Below are 27,530 nucleotides of genomic sequence, written 5' to 3'. Positions count from 1 at the left end.
ATGAACCTCATTGGTTATTGCTGAAGCTCAAACGTGATGCGTAACACAAGAATGAACCTCATTGGTTCTTGCTGAAGCTCAAACATGCTGCGTAACACAAGAATGAACCTCATTGGTTCCTGCAGAAGCTCAAACGTGATGCGTAACACGAGAATGAACCTCATTGGTTCCTGCAGAAGCTCAAACGTGATGCGTAACACAAGAATGAACCTCATTGGTTCCTGCAGAAGCTCAAACGTGATGCGTAACACGAGAATGAACCTCTTGCTGAAGCTCAACCATGCTGCGTAACACAAGAATGAACCTCATTGGTTATTGCTGAAGCTCAAACGTGATGCGTAACACAAGAATGAACCTCATTGGTTCTTGCTGAAGCTCAAACATGCTGCGTAACACAAGAATGAACCTCATTGGTTCTTGCTGAAGCTCAAACGTGCTGCGTAACACGAGAATTAACCTCATTGGTTCCTGCAGAAGCTCAAACGTGATGCGTAACACGAGAATGAACCTCATTGGTTCCTGCAGAAGCTCAAACGTGATGCGTAACACAAGAATGAACCTCATTGGTTCCTGCAGAAGCTCAAACGTGATGCGTAACACGAGAATGAACCTCATTGGTTCTTGCTGAAGCTCAACCGTGCTGCGTAACACGAGAATGAACCTCATTGGTTCTTGCTGAAGCTCAAACGTGATGCGTAACACAAGAATGAACCTCATTGGTTCTTGAGGAAGCTCAACCGTGCTGCGTAACACAAGAATGAACCTCATTGGTTCTTGCTGAAGCTCAAACGTACTGCGTAACACGAGAATTAACCTCATTGGTTCTTGTGGAAGCACAAACGTGATGCGTAACACGAGAATGAACCTCATTGGTTCTTGCTGAAGCTCAAACGTGATGCGTAACACAAGAATGAACCTCATTGGTTCTTGTGGAAGCACAAACGTGATGCGTAACACAAGAATGAACCTCATTGGTTCTTGCTGAAGCTCAAACGTGCTGCGTAACACAAGAATGAACCTCATTGGTTCTTGCTGAAGCTCAAACGTGCTGCGTAACACTAGAATGAACCTCATTGGTTCTTGCTGAAGCTCAAACGTGATGCGTAACACGAGAATGAACCTCATTGGTTCTCGCTGAAGCTCAAACGTGCTGCGTAACACTAGAATGAACCTCATTGGTTCTTGCAGAAGCTCAAACGTACTGCGTAACACGAGAATGAACCTCATTGGTTCTTGTGGAAGCACAAACGTGATGCGTAACACGAGAATGAACCTCATTGGTTCTTGCTGAAGCTCAAACGTGATGCGTAACACAAGAATGAACCTCATTGGTTCTTGTGGAAGCACAAACGTGATGCGTAACACAAGAATGAACCTCATTGGTTCTTGCTGAAGCTCAAACGTGCTGCGTAACACAAGAATGAACCTCATTGGTTCTTGCTGAAGCTCAAACGTGCTGCGTAACACTAGAATGAACCTCATTGGTTCTTGCTGAAGCTCAAACGTGATGCGTAACACGAGAATGAACCTCATTGGTTCTCGCTGAAGCTCAAACGTGCTGCGTAACACTAGAATGAACCTCATTGGTTCTTGCTGAAGCTCAAACGTGCTGCGTAACACAAGAATGAACCTCATTGGTTCTTGCTGAAGCTCAAACGTGCTGCGTAACACTAGAATGAACCTCATTGGTTCTTGCTGAAGCTCAAACGTGATGCGTAACACGAGAATGAACCTCATTGGTTCTCGCTGAAGCTCAAACGTGCTGCGTAACACAAGAATGAACCTCATTGGTTCTCGCTGAAGCTCAAACGTGCTGCGTAACACAAGAATGAACCTAATTGGTTCTCGCTGAAGCTCAAACGTGCTGCGTAACACAAGAATGAACCTCATTGGTTCTCGCTGAAGCTCAAACGTGCTGCGTAACACAAGAATGAACCTCATTGGTTCTTGCTGAAGCTCAAACGTGCTGCGTAACACAAGAATGAACCTCATTGGTTCTTGCTGAAGCTCAAACGGACTGCATAACACAAGAATGAACCTCATTGGTTCTTGCCGAAGCTCAAACGTGATGCGTAACACAAGAATGAACCTCATTGGTTCTTGTGGAAGCACAAATGTGATGCGTAACACGAGAATGAACCTCATTGGTTCTTGCTGAAGCTCAAACGTGCTGCGTAACACGAGAATGAACCTCAGTGGTTCTCTCACATCAAGTGATCATGCTTAAGCTTCATTACCACAGCTGATGTGTGTGTTGTTCAATGTTTCAATGTGAATAAAAGCTTAAAATAATCCTGTTCATCATATAAAGCAATCAAGTCTCTTTAGAAAATTTGGACTAAACCACTCAATTCATATGGATTAGTTTTGCGATCTTTTCACGAACTTTTTTGAAGCGTCAGAGTTGTAGTTGACAGCTTCAATAGAGGGACAGAAATATCTCAGATTTCTTTAAAAATATCTTGTGTTGAACGAGTAAATGATGACAGAATTTTCATTTTTGGGTGAACTAACCCTTTATTATGTACCGATTAACATTTTTTTCTAGTTTAGTTCTCTTTAAATGTTCTCTGTATTTCATCAGGTAGAAGACATGCAGTGGACTGGTGGATCCCGTCAGATTCCGGACTCTGTTTGCAGTTTTCCGTGCCAATCGGGTGAGAGGAAGAAGATGGTGAAGGGTGTCCCGTGCTGCTGGCACTGTGAGCTGTGTGACGGGTATCAGTTCCAAGCTGACGAGTTCAACTGCGAGATGTGCCCTTTCGACATGCGGCCGACCCTCAACCGCACTGCCTGCCGGCCAACTCCCATCATCAAGCTGGAGTGGCATTCTCCCTGGGCCGTCATCCCTCTATTTCTGGCTATTCTTGGCATCATGGCAACCCTGTCCGTCATTATTACCTTCATCCGCTTCAACGACACCCCCATCGTGAGGGCCGCGGGTCGCGAGCTCAGCTACGTGCTCCTGACCGGAATCTTCCTCATCTACCTCATCACCTTCCTCATGATCGCTGAGCCGACAACTGTGGTGTGTGCTTTCCGCAGGCTGCTGCTGGGTCTGGGCATGAGCATTACGTACTCCGCCATGCTCACAAAGACCAACAGGATCTACCGGATCTTCGAGCAGGGCAAGAAGTCCGTCACGCCTCCAAAATTCATCAGCCCCACTTCACAGCTTATGATAACCTTCGTTATGATCGCAGTACAGGTGAGCCTGTTAAATCTGCAATTTACTGTAGTAATTATTATTTTATTGTTTTGCTTCCTGCAGGGTGCAAACCATGTCCTGTATGTCCCGAATCTCTGTAGTCCCTTTCATTACATGTGTACTTTTAGCTCGTTTTTACTGTTACAGCTGTCACGGTTAAAGGATTAGTTCACCCAAATATGAAAATTCTGTCATTAATTACTTACCCTCATGTCGTTGGACACCCGTAAGACCTCCGTTCATCTTCAGAACAGAAATGAAGATATTTTAGTTGAAATCTGATGCCTCTGAAAGGCCTCCATTGGCTCAATGCACTTTACACTCTCAAGACCCTTAAAAGGCACTAAAGACGTCGTTACAAAGTCCATCTCACTACAGTGGTTCTACAATAACTTTATGAAGCGACGAGAATAATTTTTGTGCGCAAAAAAACCCTAAATAACAACTTATATAGTGATGACGATTTCAAAACAAGGCATCATGAAGCTTCGGAGCGTTATGAATCAGTGAGTCGATTCAGCAGTTTGAATCGCCAAATTTCAGCAGTTTGGTGGTTTAACACACAATCCGAATCATCATTTGGCTCATTGATTCATAACGCTTCGAAGCTTCATGATGCCTTGTTTAGAAATCGTCATCACTATATAAGTCGTTATTTAGGGTTTTTTTGCGCACAAAAACTATTCTCGCCGATTCATAAAGTTATTTTAGAACCACTGTAGTGAGATGGACTTTGTAACGACGTCTTTAGTGCCTTTTATGTGTCTTGAGAGTGTAAAGTGCATTGTGCCAATGGAGGCCTTTCAGAGGCATCAGATTTCAACTAAAATATCTTCATTTGTGTTCTGAAGATGAACGGAGGTCTGACGGGTGTCGAACGACATGAGGGTAAGTAATTAATGACAGAATTTTCATTTTTGGGTGAACTAACCCTTTAACTAACCGTGAAAAGTGTTGATTATAGCAGGGGTTTTCAAACTGGGGTCCTCCAGAAGGTCATAAGGGGTCCCCAGAAAATTTCAGAGAATAAAAAGACAAAGCAAAAATGGGTAAAGTCTACCGAATATTCTAACGGTTTCATTTCTAAATTTTTCTCTCCTTTCTTGCCGTATACATTCCAGAATTGTATATGTTTGCTTTCTAGTGAGTTTCTCTCACTATAGTCCCCTTTATCTCACTCACTGGGGTTGTAAGGCAGTTTTCTTAACACAGTACGTGCGCTGCTTGCATACATTTATTGTGAAAGTTGCTTATACAAATAATTTTTAATTGAAAATCGGGTTTATACATCCAACATTAATAGCCAATTTAAGTTGGGAAACAATATGTTGTATTCATAATGTCAACCTTACTATTTATCTAACAGTTTTAAGGTTTTTCGTACATAAAAATAGATGGATTTTAGGAAGGGGGTCCCTCATAAAGGTTCATCATTTGGGGGTCCTTGGCATCATAAAGTTTGAAAACTCTTGGATTATAGCATTATATTTAGATCGTGGCTTGAAAGGTTGCAGTGATGAGCATCGTAGCCAATCACAGACATGTTGAGTGCAGTAATCTCGTCATTGCAACTCACACTAACGAATGCCTTCATCATGAATAAGAGATTTGATTATTACGGGAGTTTTGGCGAGAGTCCAGAACTCAGTCGCTGAGCAACTCACGCTGTTTGATTGACAGCTCCAGCGATTGTGAAGGGAGCATTCTTTGATCGCTTTCTATATATAATTTAATCACAGTTTTAATTAACAGATTGTTTTTTATCCTACTAAGAGAAACAATGTGAAATTGAGTGTTTAGTCATAGACAAAGAACATTTGATTGTACACAAATCATTACATATCAGAAATCACTGGTCACAGATTAGGCAATATAATTAACATGTTGTGGCATTATTACATATCGTAAAAGTCTGTGTGGAATTTGCAACTGATTTCCCAAAGAATCCACAGTGAAATGTAGTAAATACAAATAATGCCCAACTGAGACCAGGGGCGATTCTAGGATTTTCATTTTAGGGGAGCTCAGCCCCTAGTGAGGGTATGAAAAAGAAAATGGTGACACTTTAGTTTAGGGTCCAATTCTCACTATTAACTAGTAGCTTATTAGTATGCATACTAGGATATTGTCTGTTTTTTTTTCTTTTCGTTTCGGGGGCATGACCCCTCAAGAAAATGTTGATTTCTATGATCTACATATATGCATTTTAAGATGTTTTGAACGCCAAAAAAATAGATAACAACAGCTTGAAAACCATGTCAGTGCAGATATGACTGATAAAGTTTTTTCCATTTTCGTCAGTGAAGACAGTAAACATATGTTTAACTGATATTTATATGTTTTATGAATCATTTTCATAGATGTTAATTTACTGAAGGCTAACAGGAAAGATAGGTAACTAAATGTATTTAATTTTTTCACAATACGCACACATTCATTTCCAATCTTATGCCCAATACAGGATGAAAAAAGCTGTGCTTTTTTATTTACTGAGAGCTACACATGGAATTATTCCTTTACAATATGCACACATTCCTTACTATTAATCTTATGCCTAATCTGAAGAAAACGGCTTTGTTAATATTTCTTGTTTGTTAATTATATTATGAATGACATTACATAGGCCTATTTCAAATCAAAATGGCGAAATTAGACAAAAGTGTATTCATTTGCCTGAATTTTTTTGTCATTTGTTTAACATTTCTGACTTAAAGAAGCAGCTGTCAAATATGAAATTTTTAGTTTAGCTACATATCTCGCACTTGACGTCGAGTCATGCTGCTAAAATTCACGCTGAGTCTCAGCAGCTTCTGTGTGAACGTAAAGCCCGCCTACTCTGATTTGATTGGTTCAAATATTTTGACATTGATGTGCGGCGACAGACCAATGAGGCTCAGATCAACACACACACCTCTGCTTCGGACTTGCGCTCTGTTCCACACCGCTGTGGATTGAAGAACACGCTGATTAACGCAGATTAAAAAACGTGCCGAAGCCGAAGCCTCCTGCCAGTTTCATGTTTGAAAGGTTAATCACACATTTTTAGGCGGGCTGGACAGAAGTTTTGGGGTGTTGGCTGAAGCCCCCCTAAAAAGGGCCTAGTGACGCCCATGACAGAGACATTCACATTGTTGAAAATAAATACACATTCCTAGCATTAGGATCCTTTGGAAGGTAATGTTATTTTTATTCCAGTGATCCTGTATCGCTCTTCACTCCTCGTCATCTCACTAACATGCCAGTAGGCGGGGCCAAAGTTGCGATGATGAAGTAGGCCTTGATCTTCTTCTTTCACACATCTAAGAACAACAACGAGACGTTCTCTGGGCTTAGTTACAATAAAAGCTGTTTTTAGACTAACTAGGAAGTTTTCAGTTCTGCAACTTATAGGATATTCTTATAGTCGAAATGAATCGTTTCTTCGATGCATCGCGATGCAGACGTGGACGATTTGGTATCGGTTCAGTAATAGACCATAACCGATTATAATATAATGTACGTCGCGGTAGCACACAAAGGCAGAGGGAGGCGAGACGCGAGTGCGAGTAATTAAAATGCTCCAACTACTTTAAAAGCAGGCATCTGGGCACATTTCGGCTTTTATGAACAACCTGGTAAGCACGACCTGGAGATGACACACGTGCTGTGTGTAAATCATGTCACGCACAAATAAAATGTACATGGGGTAATAATACCACTTGAGAAGAATCCACATCAGCCGTTTACATCATGAGCTGTTAACGCCTGTCAATGCCAAGGTGGACCCAGCTCAGCCAAAAATGGATCAAATTATAGCAACGTTAGAGTTCTTAAAGGGCATGTTTACACCTGGTCACTTCATGTGTTTTTACAGATCTGATATATATCTGATTTATCAAAACGGTTTCATTTACATTTGGTCACATAAATGTATCTCCGCAAAACGGATATAAATCCGAGCTCCAATTCTCGCACTATATGCAGATTTATTGGAGTTCACGTCACCAAAACATGATTGTAAGTTGAGCACCTGCGACTTGCTTTCGGTTTTATTTGCAGTAGTTTGTGTGCTGGCTTGATGCGTAGTTTGTGATGCGTGCTTCAGTAGCGCTGTCATATCTGGCTATAACATGTCACATAGCCCATAACTCTCACACGTTTATTTTTTAGCATTGTTGGGAGGAGTAAAATGTTTCAACAACTAGATGCATTTAGAGTTTAACTTTCACTGTAATGCGGCCCAGACCACCTCCTGAAGTGGCTTTTAGTTTTGTGTATTTGTTCTAAACACTCCTGTTGTCATCTGTGCCCAGACTTGAGTTTTGTTTGATGTTTGATACATTCAAGAAGCGTGTTTTCTTTGAGCCGGTAAAATGAAAGGTTCAGGTCATATAACTGACTGACAAAATGATATACATGAGGATGCAGTGCATTGTGATGCATCGTGATATATGATCGAACCGAACCGAATCGATGGCATGATAATCGCAATCGAACCGAATCGTGAGACCACTGTAGGTTCACACTTCTACTCTTATATGTCAAAACCTCAAGGGAAATTTGATTTCTCAGTTCATGACCCCTTTAATGCATCATTGCTGAATGAAAGTACTCACTGTACATATTTTTTCCTGTGGAATAAACTTAATAACTTTTTAATAGATCCTGCATATTAAGTTTGCACAGAAAAAGTATTGAACAAAAAATGACATCAGATTTAAATTGTAACTTCATACATTTATGAAAAGCTGCAGCTTCGGTGAGGAATGCAAGGACAAGCTATTGAATTAAGGAACTATTCATTTAATTAGTGAAGAAAATTCTTCTTCACGTTGTCCAGAATTCTTTCGGCACCTTAGCAAGTCCCAATCTTGCTGAAATGTACTGTACATGAACCTTTCTGTCTCGCTCTAGCCAAAGACGGGTTCATGAGCGATACAGAGCCACTGGTTATTGTAAAGCCCCTATACTGTTCCATTCTCAATATGTCCGTGCGGATGAATTTTGAGGTTTTGTCAATAGCGCTTTCCCAGCCAAGCAGATTCTCCTGTGTTTGTACACTCTGCCGAAGCTGATAAGCTGCCTGCAGAGCTCATCATGTTGAGTGCTCGGGCTTCATTCTGCTTGTGCCAGCAAACGTGCCAGCCACGCTAATGTGTAAAAGCAAAAGTAAAGGCGAAAAAAAAAATGCTTGAACGATTTACAGGTGACAAGAACGCTCCACCGTTGTCGATACACATCGTGCCTGCTGATGAACACCTCTCCGCCGATTAAAAACTGCTGATTGGAACTTTTACAAAAGAATATTTTAAAAGCTTTTGTAGTTCAAGCTTAGCCCCAGAATTATGCGCATGACTCACTGGCAACAGCGCGGGGGAGACGAGATTAACAGGAGAATGATTGACAGCAGGACGTTTCTCAGCACCTCCTCCAGCGCGTGTTGGCAGATGTGTCACCGATGCTGAGTGGAGAACGGAACTCCGCCGAGCGATTCTGACAGCAACATCTGTCTCCGCTGCAACATGCCGGCCGCCCGGCTGCTGCTCTGTTCTCCTCCCAGCCGCAGAAGTTTCTCGGAAAGTTTTGCGCATTACCTGGTGAGCACCCTCAATCAGGAAGAGTCACTTCCTAGTCAGAATGTTCTTGTTGAGAACAGGTGTAAAGGAGGCTCTCTAAATCATGCCTCTAACCAGCGGCTCTCAGCCAGTGACCCTTTGCACTCACATGGTGAATGACTTTGCTACATGATGATTGAGGGTGATCGTACGTCCCCTGTAGAAAAGTTAAGGCCTGTACACACCGGGACGAATATCGCGCGCGCTTATCGCCAGCGTTTTTCGTGCCGTTTTTCGGTGCGTCTTGAGTGTTCACACCCAAGCGATTTTCACGAGAAGGGGCTCGCTGCAGCCTGCGGTGGATGTCCAACCCGGCCCACATCCAAGTGTGACGTCAGAGGCCAGGCCAATGCCGCCCTGCAGCCGATTTTTAAGATTTTATTGGTCATATCAATCACAGTAGAGACTGCCTCTACACCAAACACTGATCCCTAAACCTACCCGTCACTGTAACGAATTAAGTACTGATTGCCTACACCAAACTCTTTTCCCTAAACCTAACCGTCACTGTAACGAATTAAGTACTGATTGCCTACACCAAACTCTTTTCCCTTAACCTACCCGTCACTGTAACGAATTAAGTACTGATTGCCTACACCAAACACTGATCTCTAAACCTACCCGTAACTGTAACCAATGAAATTAGCTGCAGGGCGGGAGTTCTGACGTCACACTTAGATGTGGGCGGAGTTGGATATCCACCGCAGGCTGCAGCGAGCCCTACTTGATTTTCACTGGCGCTGCGCCGAGTGAACGTGCACATTCAGTCGATGCGCTCCCGGTACACAAGATGGTGCTGCGGCACTTTAAGCCTCTGACACTCGCTTGTCACACAGAAGGAGAAGAGAGACAGTATTTACGTGCTTGCCAAACCATAGACATATTATGTATATGGACAAAACCATTCACACACTTTTTGCTAACTGGCAAGCAGCATTAGCAGTTCATCTTCTTCTTTGTCTACTTACTACTTCTTCGTCGTATCAATGTGTGCTCGGCAAGACCGTTTTGTGCTCGAGCGCCACCAAGTCGTGTTTTACTGTCACTTCAGCAGCTCCAGGCACGTGAACAAAAGTGCCGATCTCATTGGTCGGACAGTTTTTTACACGCCGCGTCAAAATAAAAAAACGAACCCGAGGCGTTTTTTTTAAAATGACGCTTTTACGCCTGGCGTTTTGCGCGTCGGTGTGAACACTCACATTGGCGCCCATTGTTTAGTCCCGAGGCGTTAAACGTCGGCGATAAACGCGTGCGAAAATCGTCCCGGTGTGAACAGGCCTTTAGTTTTATATTTGGTGTTCAAAATGTAAAATAGTCACTTCCTAGCTATAGCCCTGTTTCCACCGAAATTACCCGGAACAATTTGTACCAGGAACTTTTTTTACAGGAACTTTTTTCCCCCAGACCTGCTACTGTCTGTGTTTCCACTGCGGTCTAAAGTATCGTGAAGATTAGGCAAATTAGTCCGGTGATGTAGGACTGCGCGCGACTGCTCCTCCAGTCACAGACGGACAGGAATCATTTTTGTGCGATACTGTCTGCAACAATAACAAGTGGAGGAGATTCAAGCAGCGCTGCTTTTGCTGGTTATGTATTGGTTTACTAAAGAGGACAAAACGGCGGAAAAGAGACGAGCACTGATACTAAAGTGTATTCTGAAAGCTCGTAAAGCTAGATTTAAAATAAGACAACGCATGTTATCATCAGCTATTACGGACATTGACCGTGCGATGGCTGAGACGAACACGCGCCATCGGACAGAAAGAGCAAGACTGATATTTATTGAACGCAGAACGAACCTCGCAAAAGACTTTTTAAAATGCTGGTTGAAATAAAATGCTGCGTGAGCTCAACCAATCAGCATGTTCAGTGCCTAAGTCCCACCCCCGAAAGTTCTTTTGAACATTGAAAAAGTACCACCCAAGCCTGTAGTGCTTCAGTCAGAAATTGAAGCTTTCGCGCCTCGATCGCCCCCCGGTGGCCGGTCCCAGTATAGCTCCTAAACCCCGCCTCTCCATGTATTAGAATGGGCGCGAGACACACTAAACAATTTAATTACACTTCAAATAATTGTTTCCTAAAGATGGTTTCTGTCATTTTAGGCAGTTTTTATTACAATAATTTCATTTCAAGTGTTCGTTTTTTAAATAAGTTTAGTTTTAGTGAGTTATTTGATGCTATAAAAACGAGGGGTGTGACGTCATGATTGACAGCTGAGATTGACGGCTTCTCTGAATGAACTTGTCACTGAGGCACTAACGGACTTTTTTCTGGATTTTTGGGAGGAGATTGGAGCTTTAGCTTTAATTTCTACACTTCCATAACTGTTTATTTCACACCAACATAATGAATTGTTCTGCATCTGCGAGAGTGTGGGCGGGCTTTTGATAATCGCGCCTCTACTTCCTGTTCTCTACTGCGCAACTCCGGTCCCGAGATCGCTACTGCGCAGACTCGGTCCCAAGATGTCAGCGCCGTGAGCGGGCCTACGAAAGCTTCAACTTTGGTCAGCGGAAGTCAATGAAGTCGCGTCGTCCATATTTTTTTACGGTCTATGGTACCACCTCACGAGCAGGGCCGTTCGGAGGGGGAAATATTTACCCAGAACGTCATTTAGACCCTGCGGTCGAAACACACCGAGTACCAGCGCAAAGTTCCTGGGGAAAGTTCCTGCGGTGGAAACGCGGCTTAACAGGGAACCTTCTCAGCAGTTTAGCTAATGTTGTAGCAAGGTTCTCAAAGTTATGAACAAACGTTCTTCCAGTAATGTTTATAAAACATTCGTTCAAAGTTATCTGGTCTTCAAAGGGGTGAGGGGGGGGGGGGTGTCTAATGCTTCTGGATTCTCATGCTAAACATGGCCAAACAAAAAAAACGATTTGGACGTCTAAGTATTTCTGTGCCAAATACACTCCTTCAGGATTAGGATAGGTTTCGGAAAGTTTTTTTCTTCGTATGGCCCATAGACTGTAAAAAAATTTGTGGTGGGCCGTTATCGGCATTAACGTGCTGCGTTAACGTGAGACTCTTATCGGGCGATAAAAAAAATATCGCCGTTAATCTCTTCTCAAAGTTGGGTTGGGAGCTGGATCTATACTACGCAAGCTATGATGACTTTCACCTTTCACCATTTTAGCGCGGATGTACACCTAGCCGAATTGCACTGTAGGGGTGAGAGAACGAGTCTTTGAACCTGTGTGTATGCCTACTAGTGTTGTCAAAAATATCGATATTTCGCTATGTATCGATACTGAAATATCTGAAACGATACAATACTCATTTTCTCGAGTATCGATATCAGCTGCGCTCTCCTCTCCGACACACACCCGCCTCCTCTCATTCAGTCTGTTTAATCCTCTGAACATTGCGAACGCGTGTTCTGCTGGATTTTTCCTCATGACAGCGTGTTAGAATTGGTGTGACCGGTCTGAATTTCGCGCGGGGTTGCACATAACTTTAATTGTACTAATCCCGCAGATATGGCGCTCGCATCTGTAGCGCACACACACATACCGTAATAAAGCCGCCTCTGACATACAAGTGCAAAAATGAGCTCCTTTTTCCATCTTATTAATGGTCAAATACACTCAAAAATGTCTCAATGCCCATAGTGAGTTTTAACGTAAACACAGTCGTAACCAACTCACAGGAACAGTGGGATCCATGCGTGCATCAGGTCTCAAATATCAAATATCAATCGGTTCACTCCGAGCAGAATCGATATTTTAACGTTTCCGTTTTTGCGTTCCTCATTAAACATTACTGTTCCGAAAACGGTTTGATTTGAAAAAATAACGGTTAATAACGTTATTTTAATTTAGCCTATACTTTAAACAAATATGTATAAATAAAGACTTATTTTCACTCAATAATAATATAACGCATGATAATTAAACTTGAATATTTATTTCATAACATTTTTAAAACCACAACAGAAATACATGCATTAATTACAAAGCATAAACAGCGGGACAAATATTGACCTGTTTTAATGGAGCGGAAAGTGGCCGTCTAAATGCCTAATTCTTTTCAGAAGAGTGATAACATTCTTTGTACATAACTTTTTTTTCAACACGACTTGTTTTAAAAATTGCATGAATAAAGAATAAATAAACTGGATAACCATTGCTCTTTTAATGCATCGTAAACTGCTAATTTCAAAGCAAACACTGCGCAACACGTCCTTGCATCACATAATCAAATTCAGTCAGCTAATAAAGCTTGATCATTTGCGTAACCGGTAGATTTATAGATGATGGTGCGCGGGCATTTCACTCACGCTTGATCCGTCAACGTCACATGCTGTAGCTACTAGCCTATTCTATTCATTATTGGTCACTGCCAAATTAAAATATTAAAGAGAACGATAAAATAACGTTATTAACCGGTTAATGGTCATTTCAAATTAACGTTTCTGTTCAGAACGATTCAAATTGATTTTGATTTCGTTTTTGTTCCTCTTAAAATTTCGTTCGTTTCCGGTTTTCGTTTTCGTTCCTTGAACCGGTTCAGAGCCCTGATTTAAACTATTTATTTAAGGTACACTCGGGTACATTAAAACAGAACCCATCTCTATATTTCAAATGCATACAATTATGTTAAATACAATACAATTTTGTTGCAACTTTATTCTAAAAAATGTATTTGAGAAGTATTTTATACTATTTCGTTTTTATGGATATTTTAATATATTTATTCTAAAACATAAAAAGGATATAGGATGATTTTCAGCAATATTCAGTACACGACAAGCTTTTCTTGCGATTTTGCCGACCGTCATGTGTGCAGTTACTTTTCATACACGCGAATCGTGTTCATACCTGGGCACAAGTAGTTGCAATGGTAACAAACAACAATACCTTAACGTGCTGACTTATGTGGACTAACTTTTATTTGAGGAAATCTGTTTATAATATAAGCTATTAGGTTTGAATTATTGGTCCTGCGCTGTCTATTGACTAAGTTGATTTGAATGTCTATAATGGCTAAAGTGCTTAAGTGAACGCTCAAATTTAATACAATGATCATAATGCAAGGCAAGCATTCACATGTATGTGATCTATTTTTAGTGGTTGTGTGCTCGACTGTGGGGGTGTTGCAACGTCTGGGGGATGTCTCATCAAAGGATTCCGGAGATTTGTAGCATTTCACCTCAGCATTACAAGCGTTGACAACGCACCGGAAGCCGCCATTTAAGCACTGAATGAATGAATGAATGACAGGCGCGCCTCTCGCTCCTTTGTAACATCGCGCAAGGCAAATAATAGGGTGACATCTAGTGGAGAAGACTAGTAATTAGATTTACGTCAATCTTATGTTCAATGTTCAACGCTTCTTTCAAAAACAGTAAAAATAGTACAGTTTCCAAACTTTTGACTGGTAGTGTATCTGTCTTTTTAAATATCGTTAGCCTCATAGCATAATTGCCTAAGTCCAAAAACATTGAAATATGATCTGGGCAATTATGCTATGAGGCTAACGATATGATAAAACTAAAGACTCTTGGGAGTTATTAACAAGATTAACATGAGACTAACAGAAACTGTGTGTGTGTGTGTGTGTGTGTGTGTGTGTGTGTGTGTGTGTGTGTGTGTGTGTGTGTGTGTGTGTGTGTGTGTGTGTGTGTGTGTGTGTGTGTGTGTGTGTGTGTGTGTGTGTGTGTGTGTGTGTGTGTGTGTGTGTGTGTGTTGTACCCTTTAATAATATCCTCAAAAAGTTAACACCACATACTTAAGAATGTTTCAGAATGTCCAGAGAACATTCACAAGTAACATTCCGACGATGTTTAAAGAATGATAAAACAGAGAATGTTTCCTTAACAGTCGCATAACCAAGAATAAACATTTTTAAAACATGAGAACATTTGAAATTTAAGTTTTCATAACCTAATATGAACGTTATGTTCTTAGAACATATATTTTTGTTAGCTGGGTTATATCATAGATATTGCACATGTTTTAAAAAACATTATTTCTTCACACACATTTCAGTTTCATCTTTTATTTCCAGTTTTTTAGCTAAAGGAATAAGAAACTCACAGGACAGAAGATATTTAATACTATCAAGACTTCCATGTCTGAAGCTCTTTGAAGTTGTCTGTCTGAATTTGATGAGAAATATTCAAGTTCATTGTGGGATCTCTCATTTTTGATGGCAGACTGGTAAATTGGTGCACAGTTTTAGACATTGTAAATGGTGACACATGAGAGTCTTTAAGTCTCCATTTGCTGTCTATTTAATCTCACTTGAGTCAAGGGAAAATGATAGATTTCAAAAAGATTTTATTAGGATTTTTCTTTCCTTTGGGCAGCCCTAACAGCCTAACCTGAAATAACAGGGATGTTGTTGACCCAGGAACATGTTTTATTTTTCATAATTTACTGGAGTAATTTACTCACATTAAGTGGTAACACTTTACAATAAGGGGCCCTATCAAACACATAGCACTAGTTTTTTAGTTTTTTGCTAGTTTAAGCCTGACGCAGTAATCATTTTCATGTCCAGCGCCACGTTGTTTAAATAGCAAATGCACTGTTGACATAGTACAAGCAGAATGTGATGGCTGATCGGTGTTGTATTCGTCCCACCCCTCCTCCACTCTGATTGGATGGCTGGGTGAAAAGTAACAGTGATGAGCACTGCGTTTTACTTAAAGTTGTACATTCTTCAACTCTTGGCTTTAAGTATCTGAATTTCATCGTCAGGCCTTTTTATCATGGTCCTTGATCTACAAACATAATTTTTCACCACATAAGTATTATATATGGAACAATAGGGATATATTATATAAACGCAAATCATTATTTTTGAAACATTGGTTTGATAATGGCATTATATTGGTGGATCAGTTATTTAATACAAATGGCTTTCTTTTCACTTACAATGAGTTTTTGGCACATTATAAGATTCCTGTAACACCAGGGGACTATGCAAAAGTTTTTGGTGCTATATCCCCTAAAATATGTATGTTGTTTAGATATAAAGAAAGACTTAACATTCAACAATGGTCCCCACCTACTATAGTGAGTTCTTATGTAGGTAATATTTGTTTTTCCTTTAACTCACAAAACAGATCCATAAGAGAGTTATTTCAAAGAAACATTGTGTCTTTGCCTTATATTTACTCACATTGGAATCGCTTTATAGACTCTATTGTATGGAAAAAGGTCTGGCTTATACCTAATCAATATTTAATTACAAACAAAGTCAAAGAGGTATCATTTAAAATTATACATAGAATTTACCCAGTGAAACATTACTTTGTAAAATTTAAAGGTGATATTGATTTTAATTGCACCTTTTGTGACAGTAGCCCTGAAACTGTGGTTCATTTATTTTGGCACTGCCCATATGTGAGACAGTTTTGGCAAAATGTTTGTGATTTTATCACAAAGAACATTGATAACAAATTTGTGTTATTCTGGAGACATTTATTATTTGGGCTTTTGGAGAACTATAAAGACAAGCGCACTCAGGTCTATATAATAAATTGTATTATTTTAATGGCAAAATTCCATGTTCACAAATGTAAATTTTCATGTAAAAAACCCTGTTTTATATCATTCAAGAAAGAAATGGAGCATTATATTGAATCAATCCAATTTTCTATCAAGCAAAAAGCAGTTAAAATGTTAAAAGTTTGCAAACTTTTCAATGTCTTTTTGTAGGTCTTGTTTAAACCTTCCCCCTAGTGTTTGTTACTTTTATGTTATATTGTCTTTGTAATTTTTTATGTTTTGTAAAATTTTGTCTTGCAATAATAAAAAAAAAAAAAAAAAAAAAAAAAAAAACTCTTGGCTTTAAGTAAAAAACGCAGAACGCTTAGCGCTTGAGCGTGAAATACTCGCTCAACGCCTCGTTACGCTCATGGCGTTCTAAAAACGCGGCGTTCCCATTGCGTTCCCAAGCGTTAAAAACACTTTATATAAAAAATATAAAATATAAAATTGCCTACATGTAATAATGGATAGCCATTGCATGTCTCAGAATTAGCCTATACCTATTTGCAGTAATGACGAGCGAACAGGCGTCATTGGACGAGCAGATCCGTTTCCTCACTAGAGAAGCGTTCAGTTTTTCCGCTCGCAAATTCCGCCATGTAAATAGCGAACTGGCTTTTAAAGGGAATGGGAGATGAGGCTCTGATTGGATTATTGCACGTTATTCCCAAAACACACCCATGACTCATTAAGAGACTAGGTACAACCCTTTTTTCCATCATTAAACTAGCAAAAGTGGATTCGGACCTGCCCTCAGTGCACCTGCGCCTTGAGCTTCAGACCATGTGCTCAGACCGTTAAAATAGGGCCCAAGGTTTCATTAGTTAACATTAATTAACTACTTTGACTTGAACTAAGAATTAACTATACATCTACAGCATTTATTAATCTTAGTTAATATTAATTTCAACATTTACAAATACATTATTCAAATCAAATGTTGTATTTGTTAACATTAGTTAATGCACTGTGAACTAACATGAACAATCGATGAATAGCTGTATTTTTATTAACTAACATTAACAAAGATTAATAAATACTATAGCAAATGTATTGCACATTGTAAGTTCATGTTAGTTAATAAATTAACTGATGCTAACACTACATTTATAGTTGAATTTTCAGAATCATTACTCCAGTCTTCAGTGTCACATGATCCTTTAGAAATCATTTGCTGCTTAAGAAACATTTCTGATTATTATCAATGTAGAAAACAGTTGTGCTGCTTTATATTCTTATGAAATACAATTTTTTCAGGATTCTTTGATGACTAGAAAGTTAAAAAAAATGCATTTATTTGAAACTGAAATATTTTGTAAGATTATAAATGTCTTTAATCAATTGGATGGATCTGTGCTGAATAAAAAATCTTAAACGGCAGTGTAATGTAATAGTTTCTGACAGTCTACAATTATTAGGGTAAAATAGACAAAATTCACATTGTTCCCCCTTTTAATTCAGAATTAAAAACATTGGAAATTGAAATGCTACATTTCAGCTCAACTAGACGTATCCCCCTTTTTGTGTTTCAGAAATCTAGGCACGTTATTATAAAGTGAGGAGCGGATCTTATAGCTTCTTTTGTGCCTTTAAAAAAGCACTTTAAAACCCATCATTAAGAGCAATCAGGCTGATAGGTGGCCCATTTTAACTAGTAATCTTGTGCAAAGTCGTGTCTGCTGAAGACTAAAACACAGCCTTTTTTACACTTTATTCTACATCAATCTAACAGCAGCTCTTGACAAATGAGTCTGACCTTCTGACTGGCTCAGTCTCGCCGTTAATGATACGCTTTTACTTTCTCCCGTCTGTTGCGCTCTCCGCAGGTTGTGGGTGTTTTCGTCTGGTTTGGCGTGATGCCGCCACACACCACCGTGGACTACGAGGAGCAGCGGCCGCCCAATCCAGAGTTGGCACGTGGCGTCCTGAAGTGTGACATGTCTGATTTGTCGCTCATCTGCTGCCTGAGCTACAGCATCGTGCTGATGGTCACATGCACTGTCTATGCGGTCAAGAGCAGAGGTGTGCCTGAGACCTTCAACGAAGCCAAACCCATCGGCTTCACCATGTATACCACCTGCATCGTCTGGCTGGCCTTTGTGCCTATTTTCTTTGGCACGGCACAGTCCACTGAGAAGGTGAGATGTGTGTGTTATAACGTGATTGGTTATTAATGTTGGTTCACCCAAAAATGCTAATCATTTACTCACCTTCAAAGTACACAATTTTTTTTTTCAGCATTAAATTGATCAAAAGTATTCTATTTCAAATAAATGTTTCTTTTTTATTCATTAAATATATCACTGATCCCACAGAAGTATTAAGGCCTGTACACACCGCGCGCGCTCATCGCCAGCGTTTTCCGTGACGTTTTTCGGCGCGTCTTGAGTGTTCACACCCAAGCGATTTTCACTGGCGCTGCGCCGAGTGAACGTGCACATTCAGTAGATGCGCTCCCGGTACACAAGATGGTGCTGCGGCACTTTACGCTTCTGAGACTCGCTTGTCACACAGAAGAAGAGAGACAGTATTTACGTGCTTGCCAAAACCACAGATATATTATGTCTATGGCCAAAACCATTCACACACTTTTTGCTAACTGGCAAGCAGCATTAGCTCATCTTCTTCTTTATCTACTTACTACTTCTTCGTCGAATCAATGTGTGCTCGGCAAGACCGATTTTGTGCTTGAGCGCCACCACGTCATGTTTTACTGTCACTTCAGCAGCTCCAGGCACGTGAACAAAAGCGCGGATCTCATTGGTCGGCCAGTTTTTAACACGCCGCGTCAAAATAAAAAAACGAACCCGAGGCGTTTTTTTTTTTTAAATGACGCTTTTACGCCTGCCGTTTTGCGCGTCGGTGTGCGCACTCACATTTGCGCCCATTGTTTAGTCTAAGGCGTTAAACGACGGTGATAAATGCGCGCGAAAATCGTCCTGGTGTGAAAATTTTTTGGGGTTCATTTTTTTATTTTGACGCGGCGCGTTAAAAACTAGCCGACCAATGAGAACAGCGCTTTTGTTCACGTGCCTGGAGCTGCTGAAGTGACATTAAAACACGACTTGGTGGCGCTCAAGCATAGAACGGTCTTGCCGAGCACACATTGATACGACGAAGAAGTAGTGACAAAGAAGAAGATGAGCTGCTAATGCTGCTTGCAGTTAGCAACAAGTGTGTGAATGGTTTTGGCCATAGACATAATATATCTGTGGTTTTGGCAAGCACGTAAATACTGTCTCTCCTCTTCTTCTGTGTGACAAGTGAGTGTCAGACGCGTAAAGTGCCGCAGCACCACCTTGTGTACCGGGAGCGCATCTACTGAATGTGCACGTTCACTCGCGCATCGCCAGTGAAAATCGCTTGGGTGTGAAAACTCAAGACGCGCCGAAAAACGTCACGAAAAACGCTGGCGATAAGCGCGCGCGATATAATCGTCCCGGTGTGTACAGGCCTTAAAGCGTCACAACTGTTTTCAACATTGATAATAATCATAAATGTATTTCAATCATATTAGAATGATTTCTGAAGGATCATGTGACACTGAAGACTGGAGTAATGATGCTGAAAATTCAGCTTTGATCACAGGAATAAATTACATTTTATAATATATTTAAATAGAAAACATTACAAACAAACATTACTGATTTACTGTATTTTTGCATAAGACACTTCTTTCAGAAGCATTAAAAGGAGATATTTGCAAGTACAAAGTACATTGCCGTTTTTTTTTTAAAGAAATTAATACTTTTATTCAGTAACGATGCATTAAATTGATCAAAAGTAACAGTGAAGACATTTGTTTTTGATTTCTATTTCAAATAAATGCTCTTCTTTTTATTCATCAAAGAATCCTGAACAAATATATCACAGAAATATGAAGCAGCACAACTGTTTTAGATGCTTTATTTAAGCATCGCATTTGATGTTTCTTCTGTTAATTCTAGGACACAAGGATAGAGCGATAAAAGTAATATGTAATACACTAACATTCAAAAACTAGATGTCAGAAAGATTTTTAAACACATTAATACTTTTATTCAGCAAGGGTGCTTGCATTAAAAGTGACAGAAAATAAATTTATAATGCAATATAATGTAAAATATTTTTATTTGAAATAAATGCTCACTGTAAAAAAGGTCATGATTTTAATGGTAAAACACTGTAAAAATGAAACGGTTAAAAACAGTTAACTGGTTAACAGAAAGTTTCTGTACGGTGAATAACTGTAATAGATATAACCTTACATTTAATTAAATTTTACAGTAAAAAACAGTTAAATTTACAGTTTTTAGAAGTGAAAAAGAACAAGTCATTGTGTAATTTACAGTGAAAAACTGGGAATTCCCACAATTCCCTGCATGACACGTCACATTTGATTTCTTCTTAGTTTCTTCTTAGTTTTCGAATCAGTTATGTACATTATGGTTTTATGTTACATCTAATGTTGTTAAATGAATGTTTATTGCATTTTTAAAATGTATGTGTGTTACCATGATGGTGTTTCGTGTTTGTGTGAATGACACTGAGCACTTTCTCTATATTATTATTGTCCTCCTCAAAGCTTTGATTCATCATGTGACTCTCATCTCCACTGTGATTGGTGGTTGTCAGTATATATCAAAGGTACATAACATATATTAGTATTTCAGTAGGTTGGTAATTTAACATTATTTCAGTTAATGAAATATGTTTTTTTACCGTACATTTTTTTATAGTGTACACGTAATTATTACAATATAAACCTTTAAATTATACGGTTTTGAGCTGTAAAATAAACAGGATTTTTTAACTGTAATTATTACATTATAAACATTTAAATTATATGGTGCTGTCCCGTAAAACCTAAAACGTTACCACAGCTGCCGTTTTTTTTACCGTAAATTTTACGGGGATTTTTTTTTATGGTGAACGTTCTATTCATCTGCAAGAATGTAGTAAAAAAGGTAATGCAGTTTCCACAAAAATATTAAGCAGCACAACTGTTTTCAACATTGATAATAATAAATAAAAAAATTCTTGAGCAGCAAATCATCATATTAGAGTGATTTCTGAAGGATCATGTGACACTGAAGACTGGAGTAATGATGCTGAAAATTCCTCACAGGAATAAATTACATTTTAAAATATATTTTAAATCTTAATAATATTTCACTTATTACTGTTTTTACTGTGTTTTTGCACAAGACACTTCTTTCAGAAGCAATAAAAAAAATTTCAGCGGTAGTATATAAAGTGACAAAATGCACTGTAAAAGTGGTTCAGCTGACTTGTGCACTATCTTTTGAAATCACATGAAAGCTTTTTGTGAGGAACAAACTGAAAGTTAAGTGGTAAATGTTCTTCTTCACCTCAATGCTCCAATCCCATTAGCATATGCACATACTCAAACGTAGCATGCCAACGCATCTTACCCGTTTGATGTCACTGAAGTTTGAACATGGAAAAGTGCAAATGAGACCTTTAGGATGGTTCGAGGTTGAATTTGACCTCATTCTCCATGCCCTGATGAAAAAGCCTCCACAGAAGGGGATTCCAGTGGTGTTTTAGGAGAGAAGTAATCCTCGTTTAAAGGATTAGTTCACTTCCAAATGAAAATGTCCTGATATTTTACTCACCCCCATCTCATCCAAGATCTTCATGCCTTTCTTTCTTCAGTTGAAAAGAAATTAAGTTTTTGAGGAAAACATTCCAGGATTTTTCTCCACATCATAGACTTCAATGGGGACCAACGGTTGAAGGTCCAAATCAATGCAATTTCAAAAGAAGGGCTTCAGAGGCTCTGCACAATCCCAGATGAGGAATAGGGTCTTATCTAGACAAACCATCGGCCATTTTCAAATGTTTTTATAAAATGCATATACTTTTTAACCTAAATTGCTCATCTTGCACTGCTCTGTGACGTGCCAAGGATTGCGTAATCACATTGGAAAGGTCACGTTAGACGTAGGCGGAAGTGCCGCCCCAAACAAACGTGCGAGGACTAATACTGTCAGGGTCCAGGTCTTGTCTGTCTTGTCTCTGTTCAAGGTTTCTTTGTTTGTCTTGTGTCTGACCACATGGCTCTGTCTTTGTTTGTGTTGGCCATGTGCTCCTCTCGTCCCACCTCCTTGTTTCCCTTTACCACGCCCCCTTGTTTAGACCTTGTTTGCTTAATTGTGTTCACCTGATCCTCATGTGCTCTTCCCTTTTATATTGAGCTCCTTTCCCTCTTGTCCTTGCTGGTTCGTTGTGTGCATTTGTTTTATGCCGTGTGTCTAGCCAAGCTATTCCTAGTGATTCTTATTTGATTAGTCCTAGTCCTAGTCCTAGTCCTAGTCCTAGTCCTAGTCCTAGTCCTAGTCCTAGTCCTAGTCCTAGTCCTAGTCCTAGTCCTAGTCCTAGTCCTAGTCCTTTGCTTTATTTTCCCTAGCCTTATTTTTTGCCTTGCTTTTTCTATCTTATCTTAATTACTTTATTTAGTTCCTCTCTAGTTTCCTGTAAGTGTGCAGTCTTGTTTTATTTCTTAGTTTCACTCTTTTATAGAGCTCAGTTTTATATTATATTTCTTTTAGTGCTGTCAGTTAAACGCGTTATTAACGCCGTTAACGCAAACCTATTTTAACGGCGTTAATTTTTTTATCGCGAGATTAACGTTCTTTTTGGTCTAACAAACTTTGTAGTTTTTTCACATGCTGTTGCAACAACTAGTAACGTTAGAAAAACTACAACACCACTCCGGGTGTAGCTAGACCGGAAACAAAACATCAGGCACGCTGCGGCTGCCCACACTTGTTTGGGCCATTAAAAGAGTAGACGTGGATGGCAAGCGTGAGATGCCGAAATGAGAAACGTATTAAGCCATGGTTTAACTCAGGGGTCTTCAACTAAAAGTGCTTGTCTTGAGCGCTGCTTTCTGCTCTGATGGTGCGTAGCCTACACACCGGACGCGAATGAAGCGTTTTGCGCGAGTGATTTAAGTCAATGCAAAGACGCAAATAGACATTCTGCGGCGCGAATTAAGCGGCGTGCATGTCGCGTCATTCGCGTCCGGTGTGAGAGCACCATCAGTCTCTTCTTCACTGCATGCTTGACCGCGCGTCTGGGTCTGAAGTGAACGTAGTAACAGTGAGCATTGCAACGTTAACTGTTTCATTATGTCAAAAGGCTTCGCGGTCCGGATGGACGCATCTCGCGGTCCGGATTCGGACCGGAGTTCACTAGTTGGCGACCCCTGGTTTAACTGCACTATAGGCGGAGTCCTAGTTTACCTTGCATGTGCACTTTGTAATTTTATTTTGTATCACCCTGTTTTGATCCCTTAGAAAGGGCTGTTGAAGGGGCTGTTTGTGCAACAAAGTATTTTTTTCACCCTTTTATTGATGGACAGTGTTACATTGTGTGAGCGATTATTTGCTCCAAGTGTGAATGACTGCTTCAAGTGAGAATGTTGGTGTGAAATCGAACACTACAGTATGCCAATGTTGTTTTCAATAAAACAAACATTTGAACAAAGCAAGCCGATCCACTTTTCTATGTTGATAAGAGCATTAAAATAAAAAAAATAACGGGACAAAAAGAAATCAAGGGCCATTTCGAATAAATAAAAATATGCGATTAATTGTGAGTTAACTATGGCATTAATGCGATTAATCGCGATTAAATATTTTAATCGTTTGACAGCACTAATTTCTTTTTCTAGCTTCAGTTATTATTGAGGTTATTTTGTTTTCTTTATTCTTACGTGTAAGTTTGTTCTCTCTCGTTGTTTGTGTCTCTGTGTTAGTTTGTGTGTGTGTGTGTCTTGTGTTGGTTCCTGCCTTGTGTCCTGAGTTTCCCCTGGTCATTGACTCTCCTGGTCTGGTTCTACAGCAAGTCACTTCGTCAACTTTCAAGCCTGGTTCCCTGAGCCGCTTCCTTATCTCCATCGTTGGCCATCACATCATTTGCTGTCTCTCCCCTGACCGGCCAGTTCTCCCATTGTGTCCTGCCCCTATTGTTTGGACTTTGTTCCTGTCTCACCATTCTTATCCTGTGTCTAATATTGTTAATTAATTTCACCCCCTGCTCATTCTGCATCTGGGTCCTCATTCTCAGTACCCTGACAAATACAAACGGCCTTTACCAAAAAACACTCCATCTTCAACTTCAAAATCGTCCGACATCGTTGCTTTACCTTTTTTTGCTAAAGGGCGTTTGTATCCCCAGGTGGCTTTATGTGCACGCTCCAAAACGGAGAAGAATGAGCATAAGCAGAGTATACTATGGGCTCTGGATTTACGCCTAAATAGTCAAATAGCTACGCACAAAAATGCAGTTTTGGTTATGTCTTAAGTGATTGTAAAAAGAAAATGCATGTGTAACGTAGGCCAGTAAGAACATTTACATTTATGCATTTTGGCAGACGCTTTTATCCAAAGCGACTTAAACTGGTGGTGACTGCTGCATATCAGTTCAATGGTTTAACCCACTGGACCACCATCTCGTGGCCTCACTCCCTCACTAAACCTCACTCTCTTGTCCACAAGGGGCACGCTAGCAACTGACGGCTGCGGTCTTTAGCATCCTTGTTAGCGTGTCCGCCTCCCATGCCGGTTTAAGTCCCGCTCGGAGCCGGTTGAGTAGAATTGGTTACATTTGGTGCTGTGACCCAGATGGGAGTGAGGTTTAGGGGGTGAGTGTAATATAGGCCAGTAAGAGCGGTGTGTGTAAACCTCACTCCTTTGGCCTTAAGAGGTGCCTTAGCAACTGATGCTAGAGGCTGCGGTCTTTAGTGTCCTTGTTAGCATGCCCACCTCCCACGCCGGTTTAAGTCCCGCTCGGAGTGGGTAGAGTAGGATCGGTTACATTTGGTGCCGTGACCTTTGTAAACAAAGGGCCGATGTGATTGCGCAATCATTGGCACGTCGCAGAACAATGCAAGATGAGAAATTTAGGTAAAAAGTATATAAATTTTTTTTTTAAACAACCGATGGTTTGTCTAGATAAGACCCTATTCCTCATCTGGGATCGTGCAGAGCCTCTGAAGCCCTTCCTTTGAAACTGCATTGATTTGGATCGTCAACATTTTGGTTGCCATTGAAGTCTATGATGTGGAGAAACATCCTGGGCCCTCATTTATCAACAGTGCGTACAAAAGGTTCTATATTTCGTCCTACGAGTGAAATTTTGAATGTTCCTAAGTACAAGAAAATCCGTATTTATCAAACGTGCGCATACAGTTCTTACACACATGAGTAAGCAATCATTGTTGATAAATCCCACATGTGCATAAGTGTGCTCGTTCATGGTCACTAGCATTTGGAAACGCCTCCAATTAACCATATGTGGTGACACACATCACTTTAAAAATCATGTGATTGTATTTTTTCCTCAACACAATCATGACAAAGAAGAGGAACTTCACAAACACAGAATGAGTCACGCAACGACGTTTAACAACAACAAATTTGCATCACAAATGATTTGCACATTAACAGAATGAAACACTTTTCTATTTACATCATTAAATTTGTTGGTTGATGGTGCTTTTCTGGCGATGTGGGTGCAGTCTATGGTTATCCTTATTGAGGATTTCAGTAAGGGAACTGGATGTAGGTTGGGGCCAAGGAAATCACAGCTGTCTTCTATAGTTTTGTCACCAATTACGCATTGTGTTTAATATTGTAAATATATATATATATATATATATATATATATATATATATATATATATATATATATATATATATATATATATATATATATATATATATATATATATATATATATATATATATATATATATATATATATATATATATATATTTATATATAAATAAATGTAGTGTTTTATACTCAACTCACTGCGTAAGCATTGCTCAGAGTTGTGCTTATATTTACACACACTTCTACATATAAGTACAAGTTGGTAAATCCCACACTTTGCGTGAAACTATTCTTACGCACTCACTACGCACAGATCTGTTGATAAATGAGGGCCCTGGAATGTTTTCCTCAAAAAAACGTAATTTCTTTTCGAATGAAGAAAGACAGACATGAACATCTTGGATGAGATGGGGGTGAGTAAATTATCAGGAAATGTTCATTTTGAAGTGAACTAATCCTTTAATGTACTGTTTTATGCAAGAATATGTCATATTATGAAACAAGATGGAAGTCTTTTTCATCATTACCTAGTGGTGTTGCTAGTTGCTTCTGTGTTACTGTTCTTGTATTTAAAAAAAACGGTAATGCTTTTCTCATACATTTGCAATGAGACAGAGAGCAATACTACACATGACAGATTCAGATGTCGCCTTCACCATCTTTAAAACACAATATATAGAAATGCAACACCATCGCTCTGTGAAACAACTTCCAGTATTTACACCACAGTTGTGCTCCAATCCAGCAACAAAAGAGCAGAGCTTAGTTGCCGTTTAAGTCCTTAAGTAGAAAATTATGTGAAATGAAGTCATTTCAATATGAAGGCATTGAAGTACGCAACAACCTGCCAGGCTCACGATAACAAGTCCAAGTTGTATTGCTCACAGTTTCTCTTTTGAAGAGGCCTTTGATATGGCAGACATGGAAAGGGATGAGATGAGAAAAAAACATTTCATTTCTCCCCTTTATCTCCCAAAGACACACCATGACACAGAGACAAAGACTCTGCCGCCCACCAATGAGGTTCCAGGGGTTTGACTGTGGGAGGAGGTTGATAACGGGAGTGTTTGGGAGCCTGAAAGACAATGTCTACCCATCTTAATAAAGCCAGAAGCCTCGTCAGCGGGAATTAGGAATTAGAGCATTAGTTATTGCTGCATAGATTAAACGACCCAGGTAGCTTCCCACTGACATCCCGTTTAATGCGCCGCGCTAATACTATACGTGTCACTTCCTGGTGAGCACTCTTGGGTGGGCAGGTGCTCTTTTATTTGGATTTGGCAGCCGCAAATGATGAAAATTGTGAATGTTTATATTGATGCATTGCCATGGCCTGTCCAAAGAAGGATTTTGTTGCTCAAAGGTTGCGTTTTCAGAGCTAAGACGGCTTTAGATGTTTAATTTAAGCATCACATTTGATGTTTCTTCTGTTCATTTTAGGGAAACAAATGATAAGACTATGGAGTAATACAAGTAATGTGTTATACAATACCATTCAAAAACTAGATGTCAGCAAGATTTTTTAAACACATTTTATTCAGTAAGGATGCTTAAATTAAAAGTGGCAGTAAAGACATTTATAATGTAATCTAATGTAAAATA

At 39.7% G+C, this 27,530-nt stretch overlaps 1 protein-coding gene across 1 annotated transcript in view; it reads left to right on the top strand.

Annotated features, from left to right (window-relative positions):
• The window catches only part of grm6a (glutamate receptor, metabotropic 6a), a 177,071-nt gene that overhangs the window by 125,453 nt on the left and 24,088 nt on the right, over positions 1-27,530 (top strand). Inside the window, exons 9-10 of the mRNA XM_079827992.1 lie at positions 2,585-3,208; positions 18,128-18,439. Of these exons, the coding sequence (XP_079684118.1) occupies positions 2,585-3,208; positions 18,128-18,439 (936 nt within the window). The remainder of the gene's footprint in view (positions 1-2,584; positions 3,209-18,127; positions 18,440-27,530) is intronic.

The sequence above is a fragment of the Gobio gobio genome (assembly GCF_949357685.1).
Source record: "Gobio gobio genome assembly, chromosome: 10".
NCBI classification, from domain to species: Eukaryota; Metazoa; Chordata; class Actinopteri; order Cypriniformes; family Gobionidae; genus Gobio; species Gobio gobio.
This window is presented reverse-complemented; position numbering and strand designations above follow the sequence as displayed.